General features: G+C 44.5%; 1 protein-coding gene across 1 annotated transcript in view; it reads right to left on the bottom strand.

Annotated features, from left to right (window-relative positions):
* The window catches only part of TECRL (trans-2,3-enoyl-CoA reductase like), a 423008-nt gene that overhangs the window by 266767 nt on the left and 129527 nt on the right, over positions 1–26714 (bottom strand). Inside the window, exons 3-4 of the mRNA XM_029600902.1 lie at positions 17717–17767; positions 14540–14649 (exon numbers count right to left, since the gene is read on the bottom strand). Of these exons, the coding sequence (XP_029456762.1) occupies positions 14540–14649; positions 17717–17767 (161 nt within the window). The remainder of the gene's footprint in view (positions 1–14539; positions 14650–17716; positions 17768–26714) is intronic.

Genomic DNA, 26714 nt, shown 5'->3' with positions numbered 1-26714 from the left:
ACTATCGTATACTCCATCGTCCAACCCTGACTGCATGGATGTTCCTGTTGTTTTGGCTTATTTAAGCTGTTGTACTCTGCCCTTGGTGACTACTCTTTCAAAAAGGTGGGCAATAAATCATAACTAACACATAAATGATTTAGGATAACTGTGCAATGTTTTTTAATTTTGTGACTTTACCATGCCATTTAAGGATAGTTTCTTTCACAAATCATACTCTTAAGTTATTTGTTTTATATCCTACACTGCAAAGGGAGATACTAACTAGGAAGGAGTCAGGTATTTAAACATAGCAGTGTGTCTTCTGGATGCCTGCTTGATATTTACTTGTGAAATATTGGAATACAAATCTCTTAAGTAGATGCTGATTAAACAAATACAGAGATGTTACGTGTGCCGTGTCCATTACCAAAGGTACTCAGCCTATTTGATAAGAGAATGAATGTACTGAGAACATACAGACTTCTATTGATGTGCCTTAAGTAAAGAGATTCATATAATATAATTAGATTATGATTTTTTTTTAATATTAACCTTTGCTATCAATTTTTATGCTACTGGCATGTGGCATTCATTGGTAGTGGCAAGTTGTAATCTTGCTATGCAAACTACTACTACTACTATTTATCATTTTTAAAGTGCCACTAGAAGTACACAGCACTGTAAGATACACATACGAGAAAGTCTTTACTTCATGGAGCTTACAGTCGTCAAACAAACACACATAAACATGAATCTACAGGAAATATATTTATTTCTAGAGATGTGGTTAAGATTTAAAAGCAGCCTCAGCAAGGAGAATATTTATAATGGATTTGAATACGGCCCAAAAGGGAGCATGATACATTGTTTCAGGAAGTCTATTCTAGGTATACAGTGCAGCAAGGTGAAAAGCATGGAAATGGAATAGACAGGTATAGATAAGAGTTACTTGACCACTGAACAGTGTTCACGAGGAAGGGTACAGAGAAAGAGAGAGAGAAGATAGTTAATGAGTTGCTGCAGAGTGATTGCATTGGTAGGTGACTAAGAAAAGCTTTTCTGAAGATGGAAGTGAATGGGGACTCAATGTAGCAATTTGAGAAGAGGGGTTACATGGTCATAGCAATATTGTTTATTGTTTATTTATTTATATAGATTTTTTTTTTTTTAATATTCTGCTTTTTCACACTTTTTTCAGCATTTCAAAGCAGATTACATTCAGGTACTTTAGGTATTGAAAGATGGTAAGTTGATAACCCACTCTAAACCTAGTAAATACTATACTATATAAGCCTGCTACATAAGTCAAGCAGATGAGAAATGGAATGTCTTTTGTGTTTATCTATAAATAGCTCCAAGACCCATCACACACAAACACACCTAACTTTTTAGGAAGAACAAACATAAATGCCATGCCGAATATTAAAAACCTTGGTGGTGATCTCACCTATAAGCACTGGGTATTATTAGATATGTTCAGCCTCCAACATTTTATTTCAGTTTTTTACTTTTAGTTTTTTAAGTTTCTTTAATCCATGAGTATTATGTCATTTAAAGTTTTTGTTTCTGTACCTTACAGTAAAAAAAAATAAGCAGTAAAAAAAAAAAACAAGCAACCCAAAAACAAAAAAAAACTAAATGGGATCTATCTAGCCATTGTGCACCCCCCTCAGCCTTCTCAAATGTCTCAGGGCCAGGAAGCATGCCATTCTCCATTTACCTTATCCATGGGGATTCAAAGGGGCAGGAGGGATGATTGCTATCCTCATGTTTCAGGTCATCTGAATTGCAATGTTGGCCAGTTGGCCCTGAGAATGCGCCATTTTGACATCACACTGTGGTAAGATTTTCTCCACATTTTATTTGGGATACACTTGCTAGTGCCAAATTATTAACACCTGTCTCAGAGCAAGTATTTGCTTTTTAGCTGATATGTTATTGCAAGAGTTCAACTAATAGGATATATTGAAGCTGCAGCAACAGCTAGAATTATTGCACATTTACGGTACAGACAGAGGAGAGATGGAGGAGAGAGAGAGAGACACAGACAGAAGAGGAAGTAAAAGAGGAGACAAACCAACAAACAATTCAGCACTTAAAAAATAATTCTGCATTTATCTATACAACACAAATTAATTTCCAAGCAAAAGGTTCAGATGTTAATATTATTTATAACATTTTTGTACACGTCTAAATTTCTAAGGCACAATGCAGTCACAAATGGAAATAAAGGATCACCCATGAGTTATTTGCCATTGCCATGATTTGCATAAACATTTGACTGCATGGGTTCTAAGACTCATAGGGCCTCATTTTCTAAAGTATCGCAGGCCTGCGATACTTTAGGTAATGAGGGGTGGGGGGCCGAAACGGGGGATGATCCTGCGCTAGCTGGCAGCGATCGCACCGCCGCGGTGCGATCGCTGCCGGTTTCGCACCCAATAGCACCACCATAGAAGGTGTAGCTATTGGGCGTGAACTAGGATGCGAAAAGGGCCTTACCTTTTTGTCGTCCGCGGCGTCTTCGCAGAGTCGGCCCCGGTGATGCCCCGACTCCTCCTCTTCCGGGGCCGACTCCGCCATCATCTTGGTATTGCATGCAATAAGGGAGTTTTCGGGTGCGAAACGTCCCTTATCGCGTTCAAGCCGTCTGGAAAATAAGGCCCATAGTCTCAGATGGTTCCCAAAATGCAAGATAGGTTTCACCACAGAGAACAGGCTGAAGCTGGTAAGGGCTATCCTTTACAGAAGGCACTGAAGAAGTAATGGCAGGGATGGTCACCAGTCAGCCTCTTCCCACAAAATCTTGAATGTCCCTCTACAACTTTTACTTCTCTGTTCTGGGAACCTTTGAAATGGCTTCTGTTGTGTGGCATAGATGTTGATGTTGCTTTGGTGGATGGGGTGTAAGGTACTAGTGTCAATAACTTGGAATATTTAAGCTGGCTTACAGTGATAATCATTTTTGTCTTGTCTGTGATTTCATCTGTTCAAAAACCACAGCAAACATTCCTAGATTTTCAGTGTGAATGCCAGACTGAGCATCTATGGCTTCTGTCAGCTCATCCTTTCTTGAAAGAACATTTTGAGTTTGAATGTACAACTTTATCCATATAAAGGAGTTCATAAGCTCTGACAAACAGTGGGACTCATCTATTACTGCCTCAGGACTGGTAGATTCCTCACAGGCATCACAGGGGAGATCTGACAGAGTTTATTTTATTGTTTATTTTACAATATTTAGATTTTACCTCCTCCATATGTGTCAGGTGTGAATTACATAAAACCATTCATAATAAAATATTCAATACAAATACTAAATAACAAAAATATATACATATATAAACAAATTCACATATTAAATACAATATTGAAATATAATGCTTTAACCTGCTTCTTAAACAATTTTTGGTCGGTAGCATGTTGCAATTCCACAGGCAAAGCATTCCATAAAAATGGAGCTACATAAGGGTTGGTCAGACTGAGAACTTCTCCTCCTTCTACACCCTCTAGGCTGGAGGCCATCTGAGGGTATGGATCAGGCATTCAAGTCGTGCATGGCAAAGGATCATGTTTGTAGCCATCTCCTGCCAGTGCCCACACTGATTTCTATTTATGTATTAGTGGAAACTGTGGGGTCTAGCATCATGCATTCTATATATCTGAAAGTTCAGGGTGCTCTCACCAAACTCACTGAACATAGAAAATATACAGATATGCACATATTGTCTTGGACACATGCATTCTTTTTTTTGGTTGAGAAGCAGGATGAATTAGCCATGCTGTTTGGGTGATATCTTCCAATGGCACAAAACTGAGCCATCTCTCCAAGCTTGCAGAGCTTTGCTCTCCTGTGCATGTGCAGCAGTTCCCATGTAAATATCTGCTGTGAGATCTCCTCGGTTCTATGTCTGTCACAAATGGGCATAATTATTTCTATATCTGCCTTGGGCCTGACCACAACCAAGCTAATTGTCATGAATGCGGGTGGATGTCTCCACGACCATAGAGACAGAGTGCCCAGAAGATTGCCCATCTGAGGGAAGAGGAATCTATGACATTTGGGGAACGGAAGCTTCCTCAGCATAAGGATGTTGTGCTCCTTCCCCAAGAAACTTGGAAGGCAGATCGACACAGTCCTCACCAGGACCTAAAGTACATCACCCAGGCCCACACAGAAGAGCTAATTCCACTGGACTGGCACAGAAGCTGCATGTGCTGTCTAAGGCAAGATCTAAATTACCTCAGCAAGCCCCAGCACCTAGAGATAAGATGTTGTATATCATCTAAGATCACAATGCAGGTCATTCCAAAGCACACAATGCCTAGAGTTATGAAGCATAATGCGTCAAAGAAAAGTGCTTGAAGCATACAAAGCAGGACATGTCGAAGCATGACTTAACAATGCATGCGGCACATGACAGTTAAACATGATGCAATGAAGCATGTGACTTACAATGCACCAAAATGCAACATAAAAAAGTATGTGTTGAGCGATGCTCAGAAGAGTGACATACCAAAGCAACCTGGGGCACCTAAGCAAACAGTGCATGACCCATCTAAAATAGCTACTCTCAAAGCACCAATACAAATAGTGACAGTAAGGAAAAGCATACATCACAGATGATGCAAACACTTAGACATGGCTCAAAAAACCATGACTGGACCAAGAAGATAGGTACCACATACAGAGAGAGTAAAATATCTGAGGTGTCAAAATACCCATCTCTGCAGCATACTTTGGTGAGTCTGCAAGCTCCAAGAAAGGCCAAAAGCCATGGAAAAAGTATTACAGCACCTGGCCTTCCAACTCCTCTAGGACAAGTGAGTCCCACCACCCACTCGCCTGCATCCAATGCATCCTTGGACTCTTTGCACAGCAGAAGACAGGTCTTTTCCAGTCTCTCTTTAGAGTTGATTCAAAGGAGACAGTCTTCACATCTTCAAGAAGAACTTTATACCAGACATGATGATACCTGAGCGGAACCTTCACCCCTGATTCCACTCCGGCCTATGCCTTTCTCCATCTCCTGGCATCTGTAACACTTCCTAAGTATCCACTTTTTCTCCTTATTCAGTAGATCAAGAACACAGATTGGTACCAGTAGAGGAAGCACCCCCATTATCTCCAGATACCCGGTTTAGCCAAGCAATAGACCAAATATTGTATATTCTCAGGAGTTACTTTTCTTCTCTGCATTCTCAAGTGCAGCCATTTTCTTTCCCACTGAAATTCCTGGCACATCCCCATCAGGAACAAAGGTCCCTTCAGACTTTCCAGAGCCTACAACTTCTCTTCACAAAATTCCAAAACCTCCATCATCAGAGAAGCTTCCACTTTTGCCTGACCCAGTAGGAGAGTGCAACCCAATTATCTCACCATGATTTGAGGCTCCATCAGACAGATCGCTGGAGAACTCTCCAAACAGTTCAAATAGAGATTCCATCCAATACTCCTGAAGAACCTTCCGATCTCTCCTCTCCAGCATAAGTTCTAACATATTCCAAATTTCTGGAGAAACTAGGAAATACCTTGAATGTGAAAGTACAAAAAATGCCAGACCCACATACAGAGGTTTAGGCATCCTAAAGATTCTGGATATTCCTGTGGGGATCATAGCCCTGCCTTTACATGCCGTATTAGACTCAGTGTTAATGAACACATGGAAGAACCCCTTCTCTGAAATGACAGCAGCTCAGAAAGTGGACCTGAAGTTTTGTCTCAAAATATCCATGGGTTATGAGATAGTATAGTTGCATCAAGCCTCAGTTGTAGTGGAACCAACAATGAAGAAGGCTAAGAAGACTAGACTCCATTCAAATGCACCACCCGGCAAACACCACAAAAAAATTGTAATTTCTAGGGATGTGAATCGTTCATCTGATGATTGAAAATATCGTCCGATATTTTCAATATCATCAGATATCGGGGGGTCCGATTAATTTAGTGGGTTTTCTTATTGTTATGGGGGGGGGGGGGGGCGGAAAGAAAGGACACAACCTAAAAACACAACCTGACCCTTTAAAATGAGTTTGTTAGTATCCCCCCACCCTCCGGACTCCCCCCAAATTTTTTTTTAAATACCGGGGGTCCCAGGAGCATTCTCTGCTCGTGCTGTCGGCTGCCACTAATCAAAATGGCGCCAATATGGCCCTTTGCTCTTACCACGTGACAGGGGCTATCGATGCCATTGGTCGGCCCCTGTCACATGGTAGGTGCACTGGATGGCCCATGCCATTTTTAAAGATGGTGCCGGCAGTCCATTGCTCCTACCATGTGACAGGGACCGGCCAATGGCACAGATACCCTGTCACATGCTAAGGGTAAAGGGCCATCGGTGCCATTTTGTTTACTGGCAGCCGACGGCCCGAGCGTGGGAGAATACTCCCGGGACCCCTGCTGGACCACCAGGTATTTAAAAAAATTTTGGGGGGGGTCCGGAGGGTGGGGGGATACTAACAAACTCATTTTAAAGAGTCGGCTGTATTTTTTGGTTATCGGCTCGGGCGCAGCCGATAAACAAAAACCTGATCGGACTGCAAGATAAAAATTTCACGATGTGAATCGGAACCGGAATCCGAACTGATACCGGTTCCGATTCACATCTCTAGTAATTTCTTTGGCCACAAAATTTTTCAGGAATCTATGCTCATCTCGAGAATAGAGGAGAATCAGTTTTATATGATGCAATATTTATACAATGCTATATTTATACAAGGGTGTGCAAAAATTAAAGCTTTTCATAAGATCTGATGCCGGTGAAGAGATTTCAACCACTCCACAATTTAAAAGAGGGCCTTAGACATCTCTTCTGATCAGTCTATGAAGGATGTGCAAGGTGGAATTGAAGAAGCATCTCTATCCAAGAAGTAGGTCTGAGGCTCCCAAACGATGAATTTGGGGCCGAAGCCTTTCCAAACAGAAGGCAATCCAAGCTCAACCTCTGTACGAACATCCAGAATCTCTAATCTTGAGTTCAACTTCATATTTTATACATGATGACAGATGGATGTTGAGATTTTTTTAGAAGAATCTTGCAGAGTATATGATGACATCAGCAGCAATGGGATGAGCTGCGGTGGATGTCACTGAAGTTTCAGTGGAAGTGGTGATGTAAAAAAATGTCCAAAGTCCACTTCTGGGTAATTCTTCCACAGAATGCTGGAAGGGAGATGATGGCAATACCAGCAAAACGATCAGGCTGATGGATAGAGATATCTTCATCCTCGGAATCAACAGTGCTGTAACCTCCAGCACGACTTCCGAGTGAACCAAACGTAAAGGCCAGCCTGGGGACTCCAGGAAGAAACGGCGAGGAGAAACTGTGGCAGCAACTGTCCATCAGACCCGAAGGGAGTTGCCTCAGAGGTAGAGAGGGTGGAGCGAGGGCAAGAGCAGGCACGAACACAACAAGGAAATCCATAACAGCATCCATGAAGTGGGACATAAGAACATAAGAAATTGCCATGCTGGGTCAGATAAAGGGTCCATCAAGCACAGCATCCTGTTTCCAACAGAGGCCAAAACTAGGCCACAAGAACCTGGCAATTACCCAAACACTAAGAAAAACCCATGCTACTGATGAAATTAATAGCAGTGGCTATTCCCTATGTATAACTGATTAATAGCCATTAATGGACTTCTCCTCCAAGAACTTATCCAAAACGTTTTTGAACCCAGCTACACTAACTGCACTAACCACATACACTGGCAACAAATTCCAGAGCTATATTGTGCATTGAGTGAAAAATAATTTTCTCCGATTAGTCTTAAATATGCTACTTGCTAACTTCATGGAATGCCCCCTAGTCCTTCTATTATATGAAAGTGTAAATAACCGAGTCACATCTACTCGTTCAAGACCTCTCATGATCTTAAAGACCTCTATCATATCCCCCCTCAGCCGTCTCTTCTCCAAGCTGAACAGCCCTAACCTCTTCAGCCTCTCTCATAGGGGAGCTGTTCCATCCCCTTTATCATTTTGGTTGCCCTTCTCTGTACCTTCTCCATCGCAACTATATCTTTTTTGAGATGTGGCGACCAGAATTGTACACAGTATTCAAGGTGCGGTCTCACCATGGAGCGATACAGAGGCATTATGACATTTTCCGTTCTATTCACCATTCCCTTTCTAATAATTCCCAAAATTCTGTTTGCTTTTTTGACTGCCGCAGCACACTGAGCCGACAATTTTAAAGTATTATCCACTATGATGCCTAGATCTTTTTCCTGGGTGGTAGCTCCTAATATGGAACCTAACATTGTGTAACTACAGCAAGGGTTATTTTTCCCTATATGCAACACCTTGCACTTGTCCACATTACATTTCATCTGCCATTTGGATACCCAATCTTCCAGTCTTGCAAGTTCCTCCTGTAACATGTCATAGTCTGCTTGTGATTTAACTACTCTGAATAATTTTGTGTCATCCGCATATTTGATAACCTCACTCGTCGTATTCCTTTCCAGATCATTTATATATATATTGAAAAGCACCAGTCCAAGTACAGATCCCTGAGGCACTTCACTGTTTACCCTTTTCCAATGAGAAAATTGACCATTTAATCCTACAATCTGTTTCCTGTCTTTTAAGCAGATTGTAATCCACGAAAGGACATTGCCTCCTATCCCATGACTTTTTAGTTTTCGTAGAAGCCTCTCATGAGGGACTTTGTCAAACGCCTTATGAAAATCCAAATACACTACATCTACCGGTTCACCTTTAGCCACGTGTTTATTAACCCCTTCAAAAAAATGAAGCAGATTTGTTAGGCAAGACTTCCCTTGGGTAAATCCATGTTGACTGTGTCCCATAAAATCATGTCTTCCTATATGCTCTACGATTTTGATCTTGAGAATAGTTTCCACTATTTTTCCCAGCACTGAAGTCAGGCTCACTGGTCTATAGTTACCCAGATCGCCCCGGAGCCTTTTTTAAATATTGGGGTTACATTGGCCACCCTCCAGTCTTCAGGTACAATGGATGATTTTAATGATAGGTTACAAATTTTAACTAATAGATCAGAAATTTCATTTTTTAGTTCCTTCAGAACCCTAGGATGCATACCATCCGGTCCAGGTGATTTGCTACTCTTTAGATTGTCAATCTGACCTACTACATCTTCCAGGTTCACAGTGATTTCGTCTGACTCATCACCCCTGAAAAACATCTATGGAACTGGTATCTCCCCAACATCCTCATTAGTAAACACAGAGGCAAATAATTCATTTAGTCTTTCTGCAATGGCCTTATCTTCCCTAAGAGCCCCTTTAACCCCTCAATAATCTAATGGTCCAACCTACTCCCTCACAGTTTTCTTGCTTTGGATATATTTTAAAAAGTTTTATTATGAGTTTTTGCCTCTATGGCCAACTTCATTTCAAATTCTCTCTTCGCCTGTCTTATCAATGTTTTACACTTACCTTGACAATGCTTATGTTTTATCCTATTTTCTTCAGATGGATCCTTCTTCCAATTTTTGAATGATGTTTTTTTGGCTAAAATAGCCTCTTTCACCTCACCTTTTAACCATGACGGTAATTGTTTTGCCTTCCTTCCACCTTTCTTAATGCATGGAATACATATGGACTGCGCCTCTAGGATTGTATTTTTAAACAATGTCCAAGCCTGTTGAACACTTTTAACCTTTGCAGCTGCACCTTTCAGTTTTTTTCTAACTATATTCCTCATTTTATCAAAGTTTCCCTTTTTAAAATTTAGTGTTAGAGCTGCATATTTACTTATTGTTAGGGATGTGAATTGTTTTTTTACGATTTAAAATATCGTCCGATATATTTTAAATCGTCAAAAATCATTAGAGGCGCGATACAATAGGAATTCCCCCAATTTATCGTCAAAAATCGTAAATCGGGGGAGGGGGGAGGGGAAGGGGGAGGGCGTATGGCCGGGGGGGCATATGGCCGGCGCCATTTTGCAATACGGTATTTTGCAATACGGCATAAGGCCGGCGCCATTTTGCAATATGGCCCTAGTGCATGAGGTCGCTCCCGGACCCCCGCTGGACTTTTGGCAAGTCTTGTGGGGGTCAGGAGACCCCCACAAGCTGGCTAAAGGTCCATGGGGGTCCAGCGGGGGTCCGGGAGCGATCTCTGTGCTCGTGACGTCGGGGGACAGGAACCAAAATGGCGCCGGCGCTACCTTTGCCCTGTCATATGACAGGGCAAAGGTAGTGCCGGCGCCATTTCTATTAACGCAGCCGTGGCCCGAGAGTGGAAGATCACACCGGGACCCCCCCCCCCCACTGGACCCTAGGTAATTTAAAACATTTTGGGGGGATTCGGGAGGGTTGGGGATTTATTTTAAAGGGTCGGGGTGGGTTTTAGGGTTGTTTTAGTGTGCCGGTTTTCCCACCCTCCCCCGATTTACGATTTAAAAGATTAAAAAAGAAAACAAAACCGCGATGATCAGATTCCCTCCCCCCCCCCAGCCAAAATTGATCGTTAAGACGATCGCTCACACAATTCACATCTCTACTTATTGTCCCCCTTCCAGTTATTAGTTTAAATTTGATCATATTATGATCACTGTTGCCAAGTGGCCCCACCACCGTTACTTCTCTCACCAAATCTTGCGTTCCACTAAGAATTAAATCTAAAATAGCTCCCTCTCTTGTTGGTTCCTGAACCAATTGCTCCATGAAGAAATCATTTATTACATCCAGGAACTTTATGTCTCTAGCAAGTCCTGATGTTACATTTACCCAGTCAATATTGGGGTAATTGAAATCTCCCATTATTATTGCACTGCCAAATTGGTTTGCTTCCCTGATTTCTCTTAGCATTTCATCATCTGTCTAACCATTTTGTCCAGGTGGACGGTAGTATACTCCTATCACTATACTCTTACCCAACACACATGGGATTTCTACCCATATAGATTCTACTAAGCATTTACTCTCTTGTATGATCTTTATCCTGTTGGACTCTATACCCTCCCGGACATAAAGTGCCACACCCCCACCAAGTTGATCCTCCCTATCATTGCAATATAATTTGTACCCTGATATAGCACTGTCCCATTGGTTATCCTTTTTCCACCAAGTTTCTGTGATGCCAATTATGTCAATCTCATCATTTGCTGCTATACACTCTAACTCTCCCATCTTACTTCTTAGGCTTCTGGCATTGGCATACAGACATTTCAAAGTGTAGTTTTTGCTTGTTTTAACAACCTGCTTTTCAGTTGTTTGGGAATTTTCGGAAATCATTAGCTTTGGTGATTTTTTACATATAGGCATATGATCTATGTTTGCTTTTAATGGAAACTCTCTGTTGGGATGCCCTAACTCTCCTGTTTCATTAGTATCCTTCAAGGATACATTTCTCCGAACCATGCATTGCCTGATGGCTAACACCAGATGTTTTAAACATGGGTGCCCCCCATTCAGCCTATTGCCCATCAACTAATCCTCATGATGAATGCTATGACTCAGAGGTGGGGTGCTCACAGACTCCATTAAAAGACATAAGGACTATGATCTATTTAAGAGAGTTCCTATCAGATCAATCTATTAGAGCTAAGAGTAATACAAAATGCACTACAAGTATTCTGTCACATACTACCAAACAGATATGACATGAGTCACATGGACAATCAAGTGGCCATGTTCTATATAAACAAGCAGGGAGGGTCTGGTTCATGGATCATCTTCAGGGAAGCTGTTTGCATCTGGGACTGGGTAAAAGGCACTCAATCTTCCCTTTAGGCCCTGTACTTACCAGGGATAGAAAACATGGAGGTTGACAGATTTAGCATTGTCTTTCACCCACATGAATGGTCCTCAATCAACAAGTAGCTGACAGAACAGAACAAAAAGCTGGGGGCCGCAAAAGAACAGAACAAAAATGTGACAGAGGTTTTGTTCCCTTTATCCCAGTCCCAACAGAGAGTCTCAAGATGCTTTTCTTCTACATTGGGGTTTGGGGGGTCTATTTTATAGGGATGTGAATCGTGTCCTCGATCGTCTTAACGATCGATTTCGGCTGGGAGGGGGAGGGAATCGTATTGTTGCCGTTTGGGGGGGTAAAATATCGTGAAAAATCGTGAAAAATCGTGAAAAATCTAAAAATCTAAAAATCGCAAAACCGGCACATTAAAACCCCCTAAAACCCACCCCCGACCCTTTAAATTAAATCCCCCACCCTCCCGAACCCCCCCAAATGAGTTAAATAACCTGCGGGTCCAGCGGCGGTCCGGAACGGCAGCGGTCCGGAACGGGCTCCTGCTCCTGAATCTTGTTGTCTTCAGCCGGCGCCATTTTCCAAAATGGCGCCGAAAAATGGCGGCGGCCATAGACGAACACGATTGGACGGCAGGAGGTCCTTCCGGACCCCCGCTGGACTTTTGGCAAGTCTCGTGGGGGTCAGGAGGCCCCCCACAAGCTGGCCAAAAGTTCCTGGAGGTCCAGCGGGGGTCAGGGAGCGATTTCCCGCCGCGAATCGTTTTCGTACGGAAAATGGCGCCGGCAGGAGATCGACTGCAGGAGGTCGTTCAGCGAGGGTTCCGGCGCCTCGCTGAACAACCTCCTGCAGTCGATCTCCTGCCGGCGCCATTTTCCGTACGAAAACGATTCGCGGCGGGCAATCGCTCCCTGACCCCCGCTGGACCTCCAGGAACTTTTGGCCAGCTTGTGGGGGGCCTCCTGACCCCCACGAGACTTGCCAAAAGTCCAGCGGGGGTCCGGAAGGACCTCCTGCCGTCCAATCGTGTTCGTCTATGGCCGCTGCCATTTTTCGGCGCCATTTTGGAAAATGGCGCCAGCTGAAGACAACAAGATTCAGGAGCAGGAGCCCGTTCCGGACCGCTGCCGTTCCGGACCGCCACTGGACCCGCAGGTTATTTAACTCATTTGGGGGGGGTTCGGGAGGGTGGGGGATTTAATTTAAAGGGTCGGGGGTGGGTTTTAGGGGGTTTTAGTGTGCCGGCTCACGATTCTAACGATTTATAATGATAAATCGTTAGAATCTCTATTGTATTGTGTTCCATAATGGTTTAAGACGATATTAAAATTATCGGACGATAATTTTAATCGTCCTAAAACGATTCACATCCCTACTATTTTATGCCTTTCCTCCAATCCCACTGATTGCCAGAACAGTACAAAAATGCATACAGGAAAAGTCACGAATGATTTTAATAGCTCCAGCATGGATGAGATAACCATTGTCTCATTTCTCATACACTTTTCAGCACAAAATTTAAAAGCCCTAAGCAATGAGCTGGATCTCTTGACTCAGGAGTAAGGATCAATTCTCTATCTACTGCACAACACATACCCCTACACCTCACAGTGCTTTAGCTCAATTCAACTTGCTGGAATAAATTCAGGATATTCTCATCTCTGCAAAGAAACCACCTACTAGAAGCAGCTATTCATTTAAATATTAGTGTTACTCTACATGGTATATCTCTAACTCTATTAATCCTTATATTTGTGAGCCACAGCAGTTGCTGGCATACTTGCATCATCTATGCCAGACAGGGCTAGCTATGTCATCAGTTCGAGAACACTTAAGTGCTATTGCAGCCTATCACAGTTGGGACAAAGGAGCAGCAATTTCTACTCATCCTCTCATCTCCTTTTTAATGAAGGGTCTTCTTCAGATTTGCCCTCCAATATGGAGTCATGGGACATTGCCCTCCAGGGTCATGGGACATTAATGTAGTTTTATCAGCACTAATGAAAATAACCCTGTTTCAGCCTTTGGAACTGGCATCACTGAAATACTTAACATGGAAAGTTTATCTTTGGTGGCAATAACTCTGGCCAGGAGAGTATGTGAACTTCAAGCCTTGGTTCATTTTCTTCCACATTTGCAGTTTTTCCATGATAAAGTGGTACTTTGAGCACACCCTAAATTTCAACTGAAAATAGTGTCTGCCTTTCACCTAAGCCACACAAGAATGAAAGGGAAAAAGTGCTTCATACCATGGATTACAAAAGAGCCTTGGCTTATTTCCAATGCAGGACTCAAAGCCGTAGACATGTGTCACAACTCTTAATTTCTTATAATCCAAATTTCTTAGGAATGGCAGTGACAAATTGTTAAATTGGGTTCCCTACTGCCTACAACTCTGCTACAATTCTGATTCATTGCAACTATCAAGTTCAATAAAGGCACACAGTGTGCCCACAATTGCTTTTTCTATAGCATAACTGCACAATGTATAAATTGAGGACTTTGGTGGCATGTGGCGGCACCGCGTGAGCAGGCCACAGCTGCAGCAGTCAGCATCAGAAGCGGGGAGCGACAACAGAAGGGGGCAGGAACGGGCCACCTGCCTGGCCAGGTAAGGGGACCCAGTCGCGGTTTCACGCGGCTGGGGATCCTATCATTAAAGCTTTTTCATATATTAGCATTCTTTTCAATTCAGTATATATATATGTGTGTGTGTGTGTGTGTGTGTGTAGTTTAATATTTTTAAATTGAACCCGCTTTGCACTTCCTGGGAAATACAGAATTCTAGTGGAATAAAGTACATGTTTTATAGTATATTTTGGGATCAGTATTTATAAAATATATACCGGTACTTACTGTGGTCCAACTGACCTGTTGACCCAGGTCTGTAAAATATAGCGTAATTATGGAGGAGACAGCAAGGTTTTGTATAACAATAGAATCCTTCAAAAAGGGTCCATCTAAAGCTTTAAAAAGGAAAGAGTACATAACATCAGTCATATGGTGATAATCCAGTTTCTATTACTGTTGATATTCAGTATCAAATAAAAAGCTTTTGCCAATGATATGCAGTAGCAAAACATTTGCCTTAAATGCAATAACTTTGTGATAGAATTAGAGATAATACCCTACAAATGAGCATGTAGAGAGCTGAATTACCTGGAATTCATACAAATGTATGATCATTAACGATGTCAGATCAGGTAGGACTGGTTCCTCAATTAAGTGAAACAGGTGATCACCTAGAACACCAGAGGGTGGTAAAATCGCCATTATGAGCCCCTGGCTGCCAGTGGAGTCCATCCAACTGGTGGCTGAAGAAGAGAGGGGAGAAGCCTGATGGGGCTGCAGGCAGAACCTATTGTGACAATGATTGAAATAGAGACTGAAGGACAAAGTAAAGAGAAAGATAGAACTGGCAGTCCACCAGCAGAGCCCATCCCACTGGCAGCTGAAGAAATGATGGGAGAAGCCCGGCATGAATGAACATGTGAGACAGAGAGGGAATATATATGAGTGAGAGAGGGAACATTTATGTGTGTGATAGAGGGATTGTGACAGTGGGTATATGATAAAAGAGAGGAGAAAGTTTGAGCACCTTCATTCCTGCCCTCCCCCTCAACTCTCATATACACACAGACAAACACACACACACTTATCCATCCAGCTAACATTGGAGGTATATTCGACAGTGCAGCCACACTTAAAAGTTAACTGGCTACACTTAGCTGGCTAACTTTAGGACAGCTTCTGGATCTTTCCAGACTTACGGGCTGATACAGTAAGGAGCGATAGGAAGAGCTGCGTTAGTGCCGGGCGCACCCGCGGTTGCCGCAAGCACAGTGCAGCTCACCTACCGCTCGATACTGTATGTAAATAGCTTGCAAATGCAAGCTGCGTCTAAGAAGCGCCCGTGAAGCGTTAGGCCCGCGAAACCCATTTTACTGTATAGAGCACTATACAGTATCCTGGGTGCGCGGGCCTAACGCTTCACGGACACGCTGGTACCTGTCATTTCAAATGTCATTTCAAATGACATTTGAAATGACAGGTACCAGGAAGTGGACGGTTCTCCTACACTCAGGATTGCCAGTCCTCTCTCCCCTCCTCCTGAAGCAAGGCACGAAAAGCAGCCTTACTTCGGGAGGAGGGGAGAGAGGGACTGGCAGTGTAAATCAACGAAGCGACTTACTTTTTTTGCAGCCCCCCTCCGGAGATGGACATCTGCGACGACGAATGTGGCTCCCCTGCCTCCAGCTGCCCACGAAAATGGACGCATCGCACGGGCGAAAGCGGCCCCTGTGCGTGCAATTGGGCTGCTGAAGATGTGACGTCACATGCCGTGACGCCAAAAGTCGTGACATCACGCCTTGAGCGGCCCAATTACACACACAGGGGCCGCTTTCGCCCGTGCGATGCGTCTATCTTCGCGGGCAGCTGGAGGCAGGGGAGCTGCGTCCGTCGTCGCCGATGTCCGTCTCCGGAGGGGGGCTGCAAAAAAAGTAAGTCGCTTCGTTGATTTGCACTTCCAGTCCCTCTTTCCCCTCCTCCCGAAGTAAGGCTGCTTTTCGCGCCTTGCTTCAGGAGGAGGGGAGAGAGGACTGACAATCCCGAGCGTAGGATTGCCCGTCCTCTCTCCCCTTTCTCTCTTGCAACTTTTTTTTTTCGCTTTTTCGCTTTTTTGATTTTTTCCACTTTCGTTGCTTTGGGAGATGGGGAGAGGACTGGGGCTGCCCCGGAGACCAGCACCCATGGACACAGCCAGGGCAGGTGAGCGGGGGCTGGGGGAAAGTTTGCCGCCTACCCTTACCCCTGCCTCTAATGCAGGGGTAAGGGTAGGCGGTAAGTTAGCAGGTTAAACGCGTGGCAAAACGGCAGGGAAAAAAAGCGATAGTCAGGGCGCGTGTTACTGTATGGGAGGGAATAGCTAATTCAATCATTTACATGTAATATACATGCCGCGGGTGGAAGGGGTTACCCGGTGATTTAAGGACGCGGTAAGAGTAGGTTAAAGGGGATAGTGTATCGCGGGTTGGACTAACGCGGCCGAAAAGTGGGTAGAAAGCGGGTTAGGAGCAGGGTAACCACGGCCACACTTTACTGTATTGACCTGTTAACCAGCTAAGGTAGCCAGCTAACTCTGAATAATGGAGTTAGCCAGTCAACTTAGCCAGCTAATTGAATTCCTTCCAGTTATACCTTCAGAATGCTCCTAACAGAGATGGTAACTTTCAAACAGGTGCGTGGGCACACATGTGCACATATTTGTCATCCCGCACCCATTAAATCAGCTACTTTATAACTTGCGTGTGTACATGTGCACAAGCCTGGCCGCATGCACATGTGCACAAAATTTTAAGTGGGGATGATCAAGTGTGCGCAAATGCTGCTTCTACCACGTAAATTGGGGGGTTTTCAAATGGGCGCATGCCGATGCCATTTCGAGTTTTATCAGTTCAGCCCCAGTTTGCCAAGTTAAGAGACAGGTTTTTCAAAACCCTTTGGTTTAATAGCCTTCAGTTCCCTCAGTTATCCCTGACCCCCGCAGATCTGTCTATTTGTCTTTATTTTATAACTTACACAGCAGCCATAGCAGAAGTAAAGTTATGAGGCAGAAGGCATCTGTGCGTGCTGGACCACATATGTATTTCTGCGCACATCTCAGTTTCATGCCCTGAAATGCTCATGCCCTGCCCTGCCCAGATCACGTCCATGCCCAACTGCTTTTTTAAATCTTCCAAGATGTGCGCGCTCCGGTAGATATGCATGTATCTCGGCAGCTTTTAAAATCAGCTCCAAGCATGCAAGGTAGACATATTCGAGCATCCTTTAATTAATCATTTGTCGGACTTTTAAAATTCATCTTTCAACTGGTTAAATTCTAGTCGGCTAACTTAAAAGCCGGCTAGAATTTAGTTGGATAAGTGCCCAAATAATCATTTAACCAGCTAACTTCTGAGTTAACTGGCTAAATGCTTCTGAATATGGACCTCCGTATGTTTAAGTGCAACTTTAGTAATAACTAATACTTACAGGTACTGCGTTCTTGTCGAAGGCCCACACGAGAAGGATACCATTCAGGACCTATTTATTTCAGGAAAGAACACATAGATTGATCTTGCAGTCTTTCTATTTCTGTCTTTACAGTATGTCATGACATGTATTGTCTTTTATAGTATATAATTAAAACTGCAAACATTTTCAAAATGTTATTATGCCAACATACAAGTTTCCAATGCTTTCTTTTCATTCAAGAACTTCCAACTTGGAGAGATCATATTCATGACATTTTTAAAGTCTAACCCAGATTAATGACAGTATTATAGTCCAGAGGTGAGCCATTCCAGTCCTCGAGGGCCTCAAACCAGTTGAGTTTTCAGGAAATCCCTAATGAATATGCATGAGAGAGATGTGAATGCACTCTTCCTCAGTTGTATGCAAATCTATGCCATGCATATTCATTAGGGATATCCTGAAAATCCAACTGGTTTGTTGCCCTTGAGGACAGGAATTGCTCATCCCTGTTAGAATCAGTAGGCAGTGACATGCGAAAGGGATAAAAATGCCTGTGAGTCTGAATGCCTTCTTGCAAATTTGTTTACTATACAAACATGAACTTCAGTCTGCAGCTGTGAAAATAATAGGGATGTGAATCGTTTTTTGACGATTTAAAATATCGTCCGATATATTTTAAATCGTCAAAAATCGTTAGAGGCACGATACAATAGGAATTCCCCCGATTTATCGTCAAAAATCGTAAATCGGGGGAAGGGGGAGGGCGGGAAAACCGGCACACTAAAACAACCCTAAAACCCACCCCGACCCTTTAAAATAAATCCCCCACCCTCCCGAACCCCCCAAAATGTCTTAAATTACCTGGAGTCCAGTGGGGGGGTGGGGTCCCGGTGTGATCTTCCACTCTCGGGCCACGGGTGCGTTAATAGAAATGGTGCCGGTGCCGGCGCCATTTTGGTTCCTGTCCCCCAACGTCACAAGCGCAGGAGATCGCTCCCGGACCCCCGCTGGACCCCCAGGGACTTTTGGCCAGATTGGGGGGGCCTACTGACCACCACAAGACTTGCCAAAAGTCCAGCGGGGGTCCGGGAGTGACCTCCTGCACTCGAATTGTATTGCCGTATTGCAAAATGGCGCCGGCCATACGGCCATACGGCCGGCACCATTTTGCAATACGGCAATACGGCCATACGGCCGGCGCCATTTTGCAATTCGGCAATACGATTCGAGTGCAGGAGGTCGCTCCCGGACCCCCGCTGGATTTTTGGCAAGTCTTGTGGGGGTCAGGAGGCCCCCCCAAGCTGGCCAAAAGTCCCTGGGGGTCCAGCGGGGGTCCGGGAGTGATCTCCTGCGCTCGTGACGTCGGGGGACAGGAACCAAAATGGCGCCGGCGCTACCTTTGCCCTGTCATATGACAGGGCAAAGGTAGCGCCGGCGCCATTTCTATTAACGCACCTGTGGCCCGAGAATGGAAGATCACACCGGGACCCCCTCACTGGACCCCAGGTAATTTAAGACATTTTGGGCGGGTTCGGGAGGGTGGGGGATTTATTTTAAAGGGTCGGGGTGGGTTTTAGGGTTGTTTTAGTGTGCCGGTTTTCCCGCCCTCCCCCGATTTACGATTTACACGATTTTAAAAAAAACAAAACCGCGACGATCCGATTCCCTCCCCCCCCAGCCAAAATCGATCGTTAAGACGATCGATCACACGATTCACATCTCTAGAAAATAATGCCCTTCTCAAAACTGTTGCTTCTTTATAAATAAAACCAAGAGTATGAAAACTTAGTAAGCCAAGGGTAGGCAATTTGGCTCCTAGAGTGCCACAAACAAATCTGGCTTTCAGGATATCCATAATTAATATGCATGGGAACTATTTGCATACAATAGAGGCAGGGCATGCAAATAAATCTCATGCATATTCATTATGAATATCCTTAAAGCCAGACCTGTTTGTGGCTCTCCAATACCAGAGTTGACTACCCCTGTAGTAGGCACTTAAAATAAAACACATATTGAAGATTCCTTCCTTAGCATGATAGCTTTGACTTAATTTATTGGAAAAAATAAGTTCCTAAAGTTTTTGAAAACTCTTCCTTCTGAGCCAATCTAGTCATTATGATTCTTGGTAAGTCAAAACAAGTGTAAGGCATTGGGAAGGAAATATTTATAAGATGAGTTATGACAACAATGAAAGGCATATTCATTTTTTTCCAAGATGTTTTTAAAATATAAGAAATAAAATGATTCAAGGCCAAAGGGGAAAGCAATATAGGCAAGAGCAATACAAATTAATAACTTAAGCAAACTAAACAGTAGAGATGTGAATCGGAACCGGAATATGATTGGTTCTGGTTCCGATTCAAATCTTAAAATTTTTATCGTCCGGCCCGATTGGGTTTTTGTTTATCGGCTGCGCTCGATCCGATAAACAAAAAACCAACCCGGCCCTTAAAAACCGACCCCTTAGCTTCCTTCCCCCTCCCGACCCCCCAAAAAACATTTTAAAATTACCTGGTGGTCCAGTGGGGGTACGGGGAGCGATCTCCCGCTCTCAGGCCATCGACTGCCACTAATAAAAATGGTGCCGATGGCCCTTTGCCCTTACCATGTGACAGGGTATCCGTGCCTTTGGCCGGCCCCTGTCACATGGTAGGAGCACTGGATGGCCGGCGCAATCTTTAAAAAATCCAGTTACCAGTCCACAATAGGACACTGCCTCCAATCCCTAGACCTCATAATTTCCAGAGGAGTCTCTCATTTATTAATTTAGTAGCATTTCTGAATCACCTTACAGATAGAAACTACTGCCCAAAGTGGTGAACAATGAAGACAAAATTAGTCTAAATACAAAAATTCACATATTTAAAAAATAGTAGCGAGGGAGGGAGGCGAGAGAGAGAGAGAGGGAGGGACGGACTGAGAGGGAGGGACGGAGGAAGTGGGAGGGACGGAGTGGGAGGGAGGGACTGAGTGAGGGACTGGGAGGGAGGGACTGAGTGAGGGGGAGGGACTGGGAGGGAGGAACTGAGTGAGAATAAGGGAGAGGTGAGAGTCAGGGATGTGAGTAAGTGGAAGGGGGAGAGGGAGAATGAGGGAGAGGTAAGAGACAGGGCCGCAGCGGCGAAGATGGGCGGCAGCAGTGAGGGAGGAGAGAGAGAGAGGGAGGGACTGAGTGAGAGGGGAGGAGAGAGTGGGAGTGGAGTGTGAGAGGGGGAGGAGGGAGGGAGTGGGACTGAGTGGGGGGGGACTGGGACTGAGTGGGGGGGACTGGGACTGAGTTGGGGGGGGACTGAGTGAAGGGGAGTGGGAGGGAGTGGGACTGAGAGGGAGGGAGGGAGTGGGACTGAGAGAGAGGGAGGGAGGGAGAGGGATAGAGGAGGGAGGGAGTGAGTGAGACTGAGTGGGAGGGAGGGACTGAGTGGGAGGAGAGGGAGGGTGGGGAGGAGTGGGTGAGTGTGAGGGAGGGAGGTAGGGGGGTGGTGAAGAGTGAGGGGAGAGAGAATGAGGGGGAGGTGAGAGACAGAGGGATGTAGCCCGTTTTAACGGGCTTAACGGCTTGTATTATTATAAACAATAAAACAATACATAGTCAGTTCCATCCCCCAATAAAATTGTCTTCCTCCTACAACAAACAAAACTAATTGTCCAACATTAATAGGGTACTCTGCAAATTGGAATGAAGTTACAAGCTCAAAATCTTTAAGACTTCAATGTCTAATTGTTAACATACATAAACCATGCCTTTACCAAATTTATCTCTTCTCTCAACTCCAATGGAAGGCTATTCCATAAACCTGGAATAACTGTTGAAAAGATCCATTCCCCAATCAAGAATAACCAATTGTTTTGACGGTGGAAACCATAAAAACCGCCTCCACACAGATCGCACATTTCTTTTAGCTTCATGCCATTCCAGGGAACCCTTCATTGAAGGGGAGCCAAACCATTTGTGACCGGTTTGTCACTAGATAACCCTAGGTCCCTAGTCATCTGGACTACTAACAGCATAAGATTTTCCATTCACTTTCAGTCTCTTCATTGAATTTACTGTGATTGGATATTCCAGGGTGATAGGTGGAGTAAAAAGTAAAGTGTGGAGTCCAATTTTGAGTTGGGTTTTGAAGAGTAAGGATTGTTTTTTTATTTTCTCCCTGCTGAGCTGGGCCCACTAACCCATCTGGGTGTTTTTCTTGCATTCAGAGGAGATCCCTAGTCAGTACACTCCCTCAGAGGATCTGCCTTCTTTTTGTAGAGAGTTAAGGTTTTTGTAGATTTTGGTCCAGTTTTTATAAGTTTTCTTATTCTGGGGAACACCCTATGCCTTGGGAAAGGAGCAACCCTTCTAATCTTGAGAGCAGGGGCTGAAGACCTGTGAGCAATCCTTCTACTCCCTAGAGGAAGTAAGACCAGTGACAGCACTATGCAGCATGAGATATTTTGGACAGAGACTTTTGGATTTTCCCCCCTTTTTGTTTGCATGAAGGTTTTTGCTCCTGCATGATTTTGGACATGGGGTCTTAATGGCTAAGTCGGATATTAAGTCTGCCTTTAGGCTACTGCCTGTTCATCTGGACTACTTTCCTCTCCTTGGGTCCATTTCAAGGGAGCATACTATTTTTCAGGTGCATGCCAATGGGGTGTTCCATTTCTTGTGATTTTTTTTGGGACCTTCAGTACCTTCTTGCATTGGGTGGTGGCACAGCGAGCCAGGCTGGATAGGATTGTCTACTACCTAGATGACTTTAATCGTGGGCCCAGGTGTTCAACTCCTGGATGTACAGCTGGCTCAGGACCTTGGCAAGGTAGGTAGGGGAGTGAGAGGGACAAGTTAGGAGACTCAGCACCTAGCCAAGTTTGTAAATCTGTGTATTAATGAAGCTACAGCCATATTTGTTCCATAACGATATAATGATTCCTATGTGTTTTCTGGGATTGGATTTTGGATTTTTAGGATCCCCTCGGCTTCCGCTTGAAGTAGGTACAGGATGACTGGTGGATGCAGCTGCCCCAATGATTGATGGTGGCTGAGCCTGGTACTCTGCCACTTTCAGCAATGGATGCCTTGGTGATGCGGTCTTTTCCCATGGTGCAGTCGGGTTTTGTCCACCTCCTCCCCCTCCCTTTCCTAATTATCCTTTTGGAGGGACTCACTATCGGTCCTGGAGGGAGGAGAGGGTGGTTCTGCTGTCTGGTCAGGGTTTCAGCTTCACCTTCTCTCCTTCTCCCACATGGCTCCCCTTAATGATGTCCCCCCCCCCCCCCTTAGGTGACACATGGCTCAAGAAGTCTGGCCTTCCGGGTGGCACAATGTCGAGTTGACACACCTGCCCATTGGTTGGAGTCTGGGGGGGGGGGGGGGGGTACATAGTTCCTGCATGCTGAGGTCTTAGGCAGCCGGCTAAACATGGAGCCCTTTTGGACAGCTGCCTGGGACATGCCAGGGTGATGTCAATGCCATCCTTAAAGGGAAAGAGGCTCCTTAGCTTCATCCCTATGGATCAGCATCTCCCTGGCCAGTGGGAGCATTTGTCTCCCTCCCTCCCTCTTAAAAAGATTGGGAATGCAAGTTAAATACTGAAGTTAGAGATAGGATTCCTTTTTGGGGGTCAAATAATTGTTGCAGTGGGTGTCTGAGCCTCAGATAAGAATAATGGGGGGGGGGGGGGGGGGAAACTGGGTCCTGTTGGCTTAGGGTGGTGGGATATCAACTACCGAGCCTGGTGACAGTCCTGTACAAGGCCTTGCGACCCATGGCAAGCCTTGGCAATGGGGCTGCAAGAGTGGCCCTCAGGGTGTGTTTTTAGACACCCCTGATGACTAGCTGCAGGATATAGTGTTGGCACAGGACCCCGGCAAGTCAGGCTGGGTGGGGGGGGGGGTGGGGGGAGATGGATAATTTAGGAGGCTCGGCACCTAGCTCTTTTGTAAATCCATGTATTAATAAAGATGCAGCCACATTTGTTCCATATTAAATAACGATATAATGATTCCTGTGTGGTTGGATGGGGATCCCCCTGTGTGGTTGGATGGGGATCCCCCTGGCTTCCACTTGGGGGGGGGGGGAGTTCAGGGCAGTTGGTGGATGCTGTTGTCCCTGTTCAAAATGCCAAGGACATCTACCTTTCTAACCGCTGAATGTTGCGTCCGTCGGTCGCAGATGGCTGCGACCGCTCTGCCTTACCTCTTTTCTTCCCTTTTCCTCCTCCTTGGGCAAGATGGCTGCCTCCGGTGCTGAGTGCCGAGGCCCTCGGTGTCTCCAGATCAGCATGGGTTCCCAATCTGCCATGCTCCTTCCCATGGCTTTCTAGGGCGTGTGCGCACACGTTGCCTACGCTCAAATACACGTCATGGCGGGAACCTCGGGGGCGTCCCCACCACATGACGTCAATACCTCCGGGTATTTAAAGCCTCCACTACGCTACCTTCATCAAATTAGCAAGGACTTTGGTTTAGCTTCTCTGACCACTCTAAGCTGCATGCTTAGATGCCTCACTACCCTCCGGGGTTCTCGCTCCTTACGAAGCTCTAGACACCCGCTCCTCGGGGGTCTCTCACTTCCAACCACCCTTTGGGTTTCTACTAACTAGACAACTGCTCCTTGTGGGTCCCTCTCTCTCTCTATTTATTTCAGGATCTTCTAGACTATCGGGTACTCGCTCCTTGAGGGCCCAATAGTCTGTGTATCCTGCACCACGGACCTTCAATCCCACCATCATCATTGCCAGGAAGATGCCGCACTACGCTCCTGTGAGTACCTCTACGATCTAGTGCTCCAACTCCACTGACCAGGCTTGGCATTGCCCGCACTGCAGGTTCCTAGCTGTCGTGAACATCTGGGTGAGACTTCTACATCGGAGACTGTCTGAACGTATTGGCACCTTGCGGACTTCAGTGCCTCTCCTTCCTGCCTCATACCATCTATCTACAGCAGTATATTGAAGCTTTCCACCTACAATAGTCTGTGTATCCTGCACCACGGACCTTCAATCCCACCAACATCATTGCCAGGAAGATGCCGCACTACGCTCCTGTGAGTACCTCTACGATCTGGTGCTCCAACTCCACCGACCAGGCTTGGCATTGCACGCACTGCAGGTTCCTAGCTGTCGTGAACATCTGGGTGAGACTTCTACATCTGAGACTGTCTGAACGTATTGGCACCTTGCGGACTTCAGTGCCTCTCCTTCCTGCCTCATACCATCTATCTACAGCAGTATATTGAAGCTTTCCACCTACAAGTGTCTGCTCTCTGAGATTAGCCTATCGCTGTGTTTTCCCATGGGGCCCCTCCCCCTGGGAGGAGTCATCTCCACTGTGACTAAGGGTCCACATAATGCCACAAACACAACAGATTGCTAACTCCATGGACTTGGCTCAGTTTGAGGCCGTGCAGGCCAATCCTGGCCTAGCCCAGCGGATCACAGAACAACAAAAGTCTTTGGAGAGCCTAGCTACTGCCTTCAATCAGTTACATGCTAAACTGATTTCTTCAGCAACTCCTGTTAAAGAATTTATGTTTCCAGTTGTAACCCTCAATACCACTGTACCCTTATCCACACCTATCCGCTTTACGGGTGAAGCTGAAATGTGAAGAGTGTTTGTTAATCAATGCAGCATGCATTTTTAATTACAGCCTACCCTCTTTCCCACTGAAGCTTCCAAGACCACCTACATCCTGTCGTTTCCTGACGGACGAGCCTTGACTTGGGCTTCACCGTTATGGGAAAGTGAAGATCCTATCCTGAATGACCTACCAGGATTTCTAAAACTTTTCAGGTCTGTCTTTTATTTATAAAATAAATAATATAAGCAATTAAAATAATAAAATAATAATTAACCAAACCAATTAACCAAACCAATTAACCAAACCAAACCAAAAACTTGACATAAGTGCCATATTACGACCACATATTCATAATGAATATGTAATTTAAAAACAGACAGGGAAGGAAGGGAGGGGAAGGAAGGGAACATAAAAAGGAGGGAACAAAGGATAGGAACAACTGTGATTCATAACAGAGATTATGTATCAAGACAATACTGAACTTAATCTTTTGTCAAGTGTTGAAAGGCTTTTTGGAATAAGTGAGTTTTTAAAGCTTTCTTAAAGTCTTGTGTATGTGATATGAGATGGATATATTCAGGTAGTGAATTCCAGAGGAATGGAGCTGCTACAGAAAAGGCTTTTTTCCGCGTTAACTCTAACCTGGCAATACGAGCAGAGGGTAAATCTAACAAATTTTTTGTAAGCGATCTGAGATGTCTAATTGGTTTATATATCCTGAGAGTAGTGCAAAGCCATGTAGATTGTGGATTATGAATTAGGGAATGAATAATTGTGAGGATTTTATAAAGTATTCTCAATTTAACAGGAAGCCAATGAAAGGAATAAAGTATAGGTGAAATATGGTCTCTGGGGGAGACACCAGAAAGAACACGCGGGGCAGAATTTTGAACCATTTGCAGAGGATGAATTGTGGAGTTTGGTAGTCCAAGATAAAGCGCATTGCAATAGTCAAGCCCTGAAAAAATCAGGGCCTGTAAAACAGTACGAAAATCTTGAGTAAACAGTAAATGGCGTAACCTTTTAAGAAGATGACATTTAAAGAAAGATTTTTTTGTAATAGCCGATATAAGATTCTTCATTGATAAATCTGAATAGAGTATAACTCTAAGGCTAGTTGCCTGATTTTGAATTAGAATTGAAATGCCGTTAAAAATAAAATGAGATGGGGGACCTATTGTAGATTCTTATATTGAAGTAACGTAGACCAATTCAGTTTTTGCTGGATTAAATTTTAACCTATTATGCGAGAGCCAAGTATTGATGGTATTCAGATATAGTGTGATGAGTGAGAGAGTGGATGACCAAGAATTATTATAGGGTACTAAAAACTGAATATCATCTGCATAAACTTTAAATTGAATATTTAATGAGGAGAGAATACAGCAGAGAAGTAGAAGATAGATATTGAAAAAAATAGGAGATAATGATGATCCTTGTGATACACCT

This window comes from Rhinatrema bivittatum, chromosome 1 (genome assembly GCF_901001135.1).
Source record: "Rhinatrema bivittatum chromosome 1, aRhiBiv1.1, whole genome shotgun sequence".
Taxonomy (NCBI): domain Eukaryota; kingdom Metazoa; phylum Chordata; class Amphibia; order Gymnophiona; family Rhinatrematidae; genus Rhinatrema; species Rhinatrema bivittatum.
This window is presented reverse-complemented; position numbering and strand designations above follow the sequence as displayed.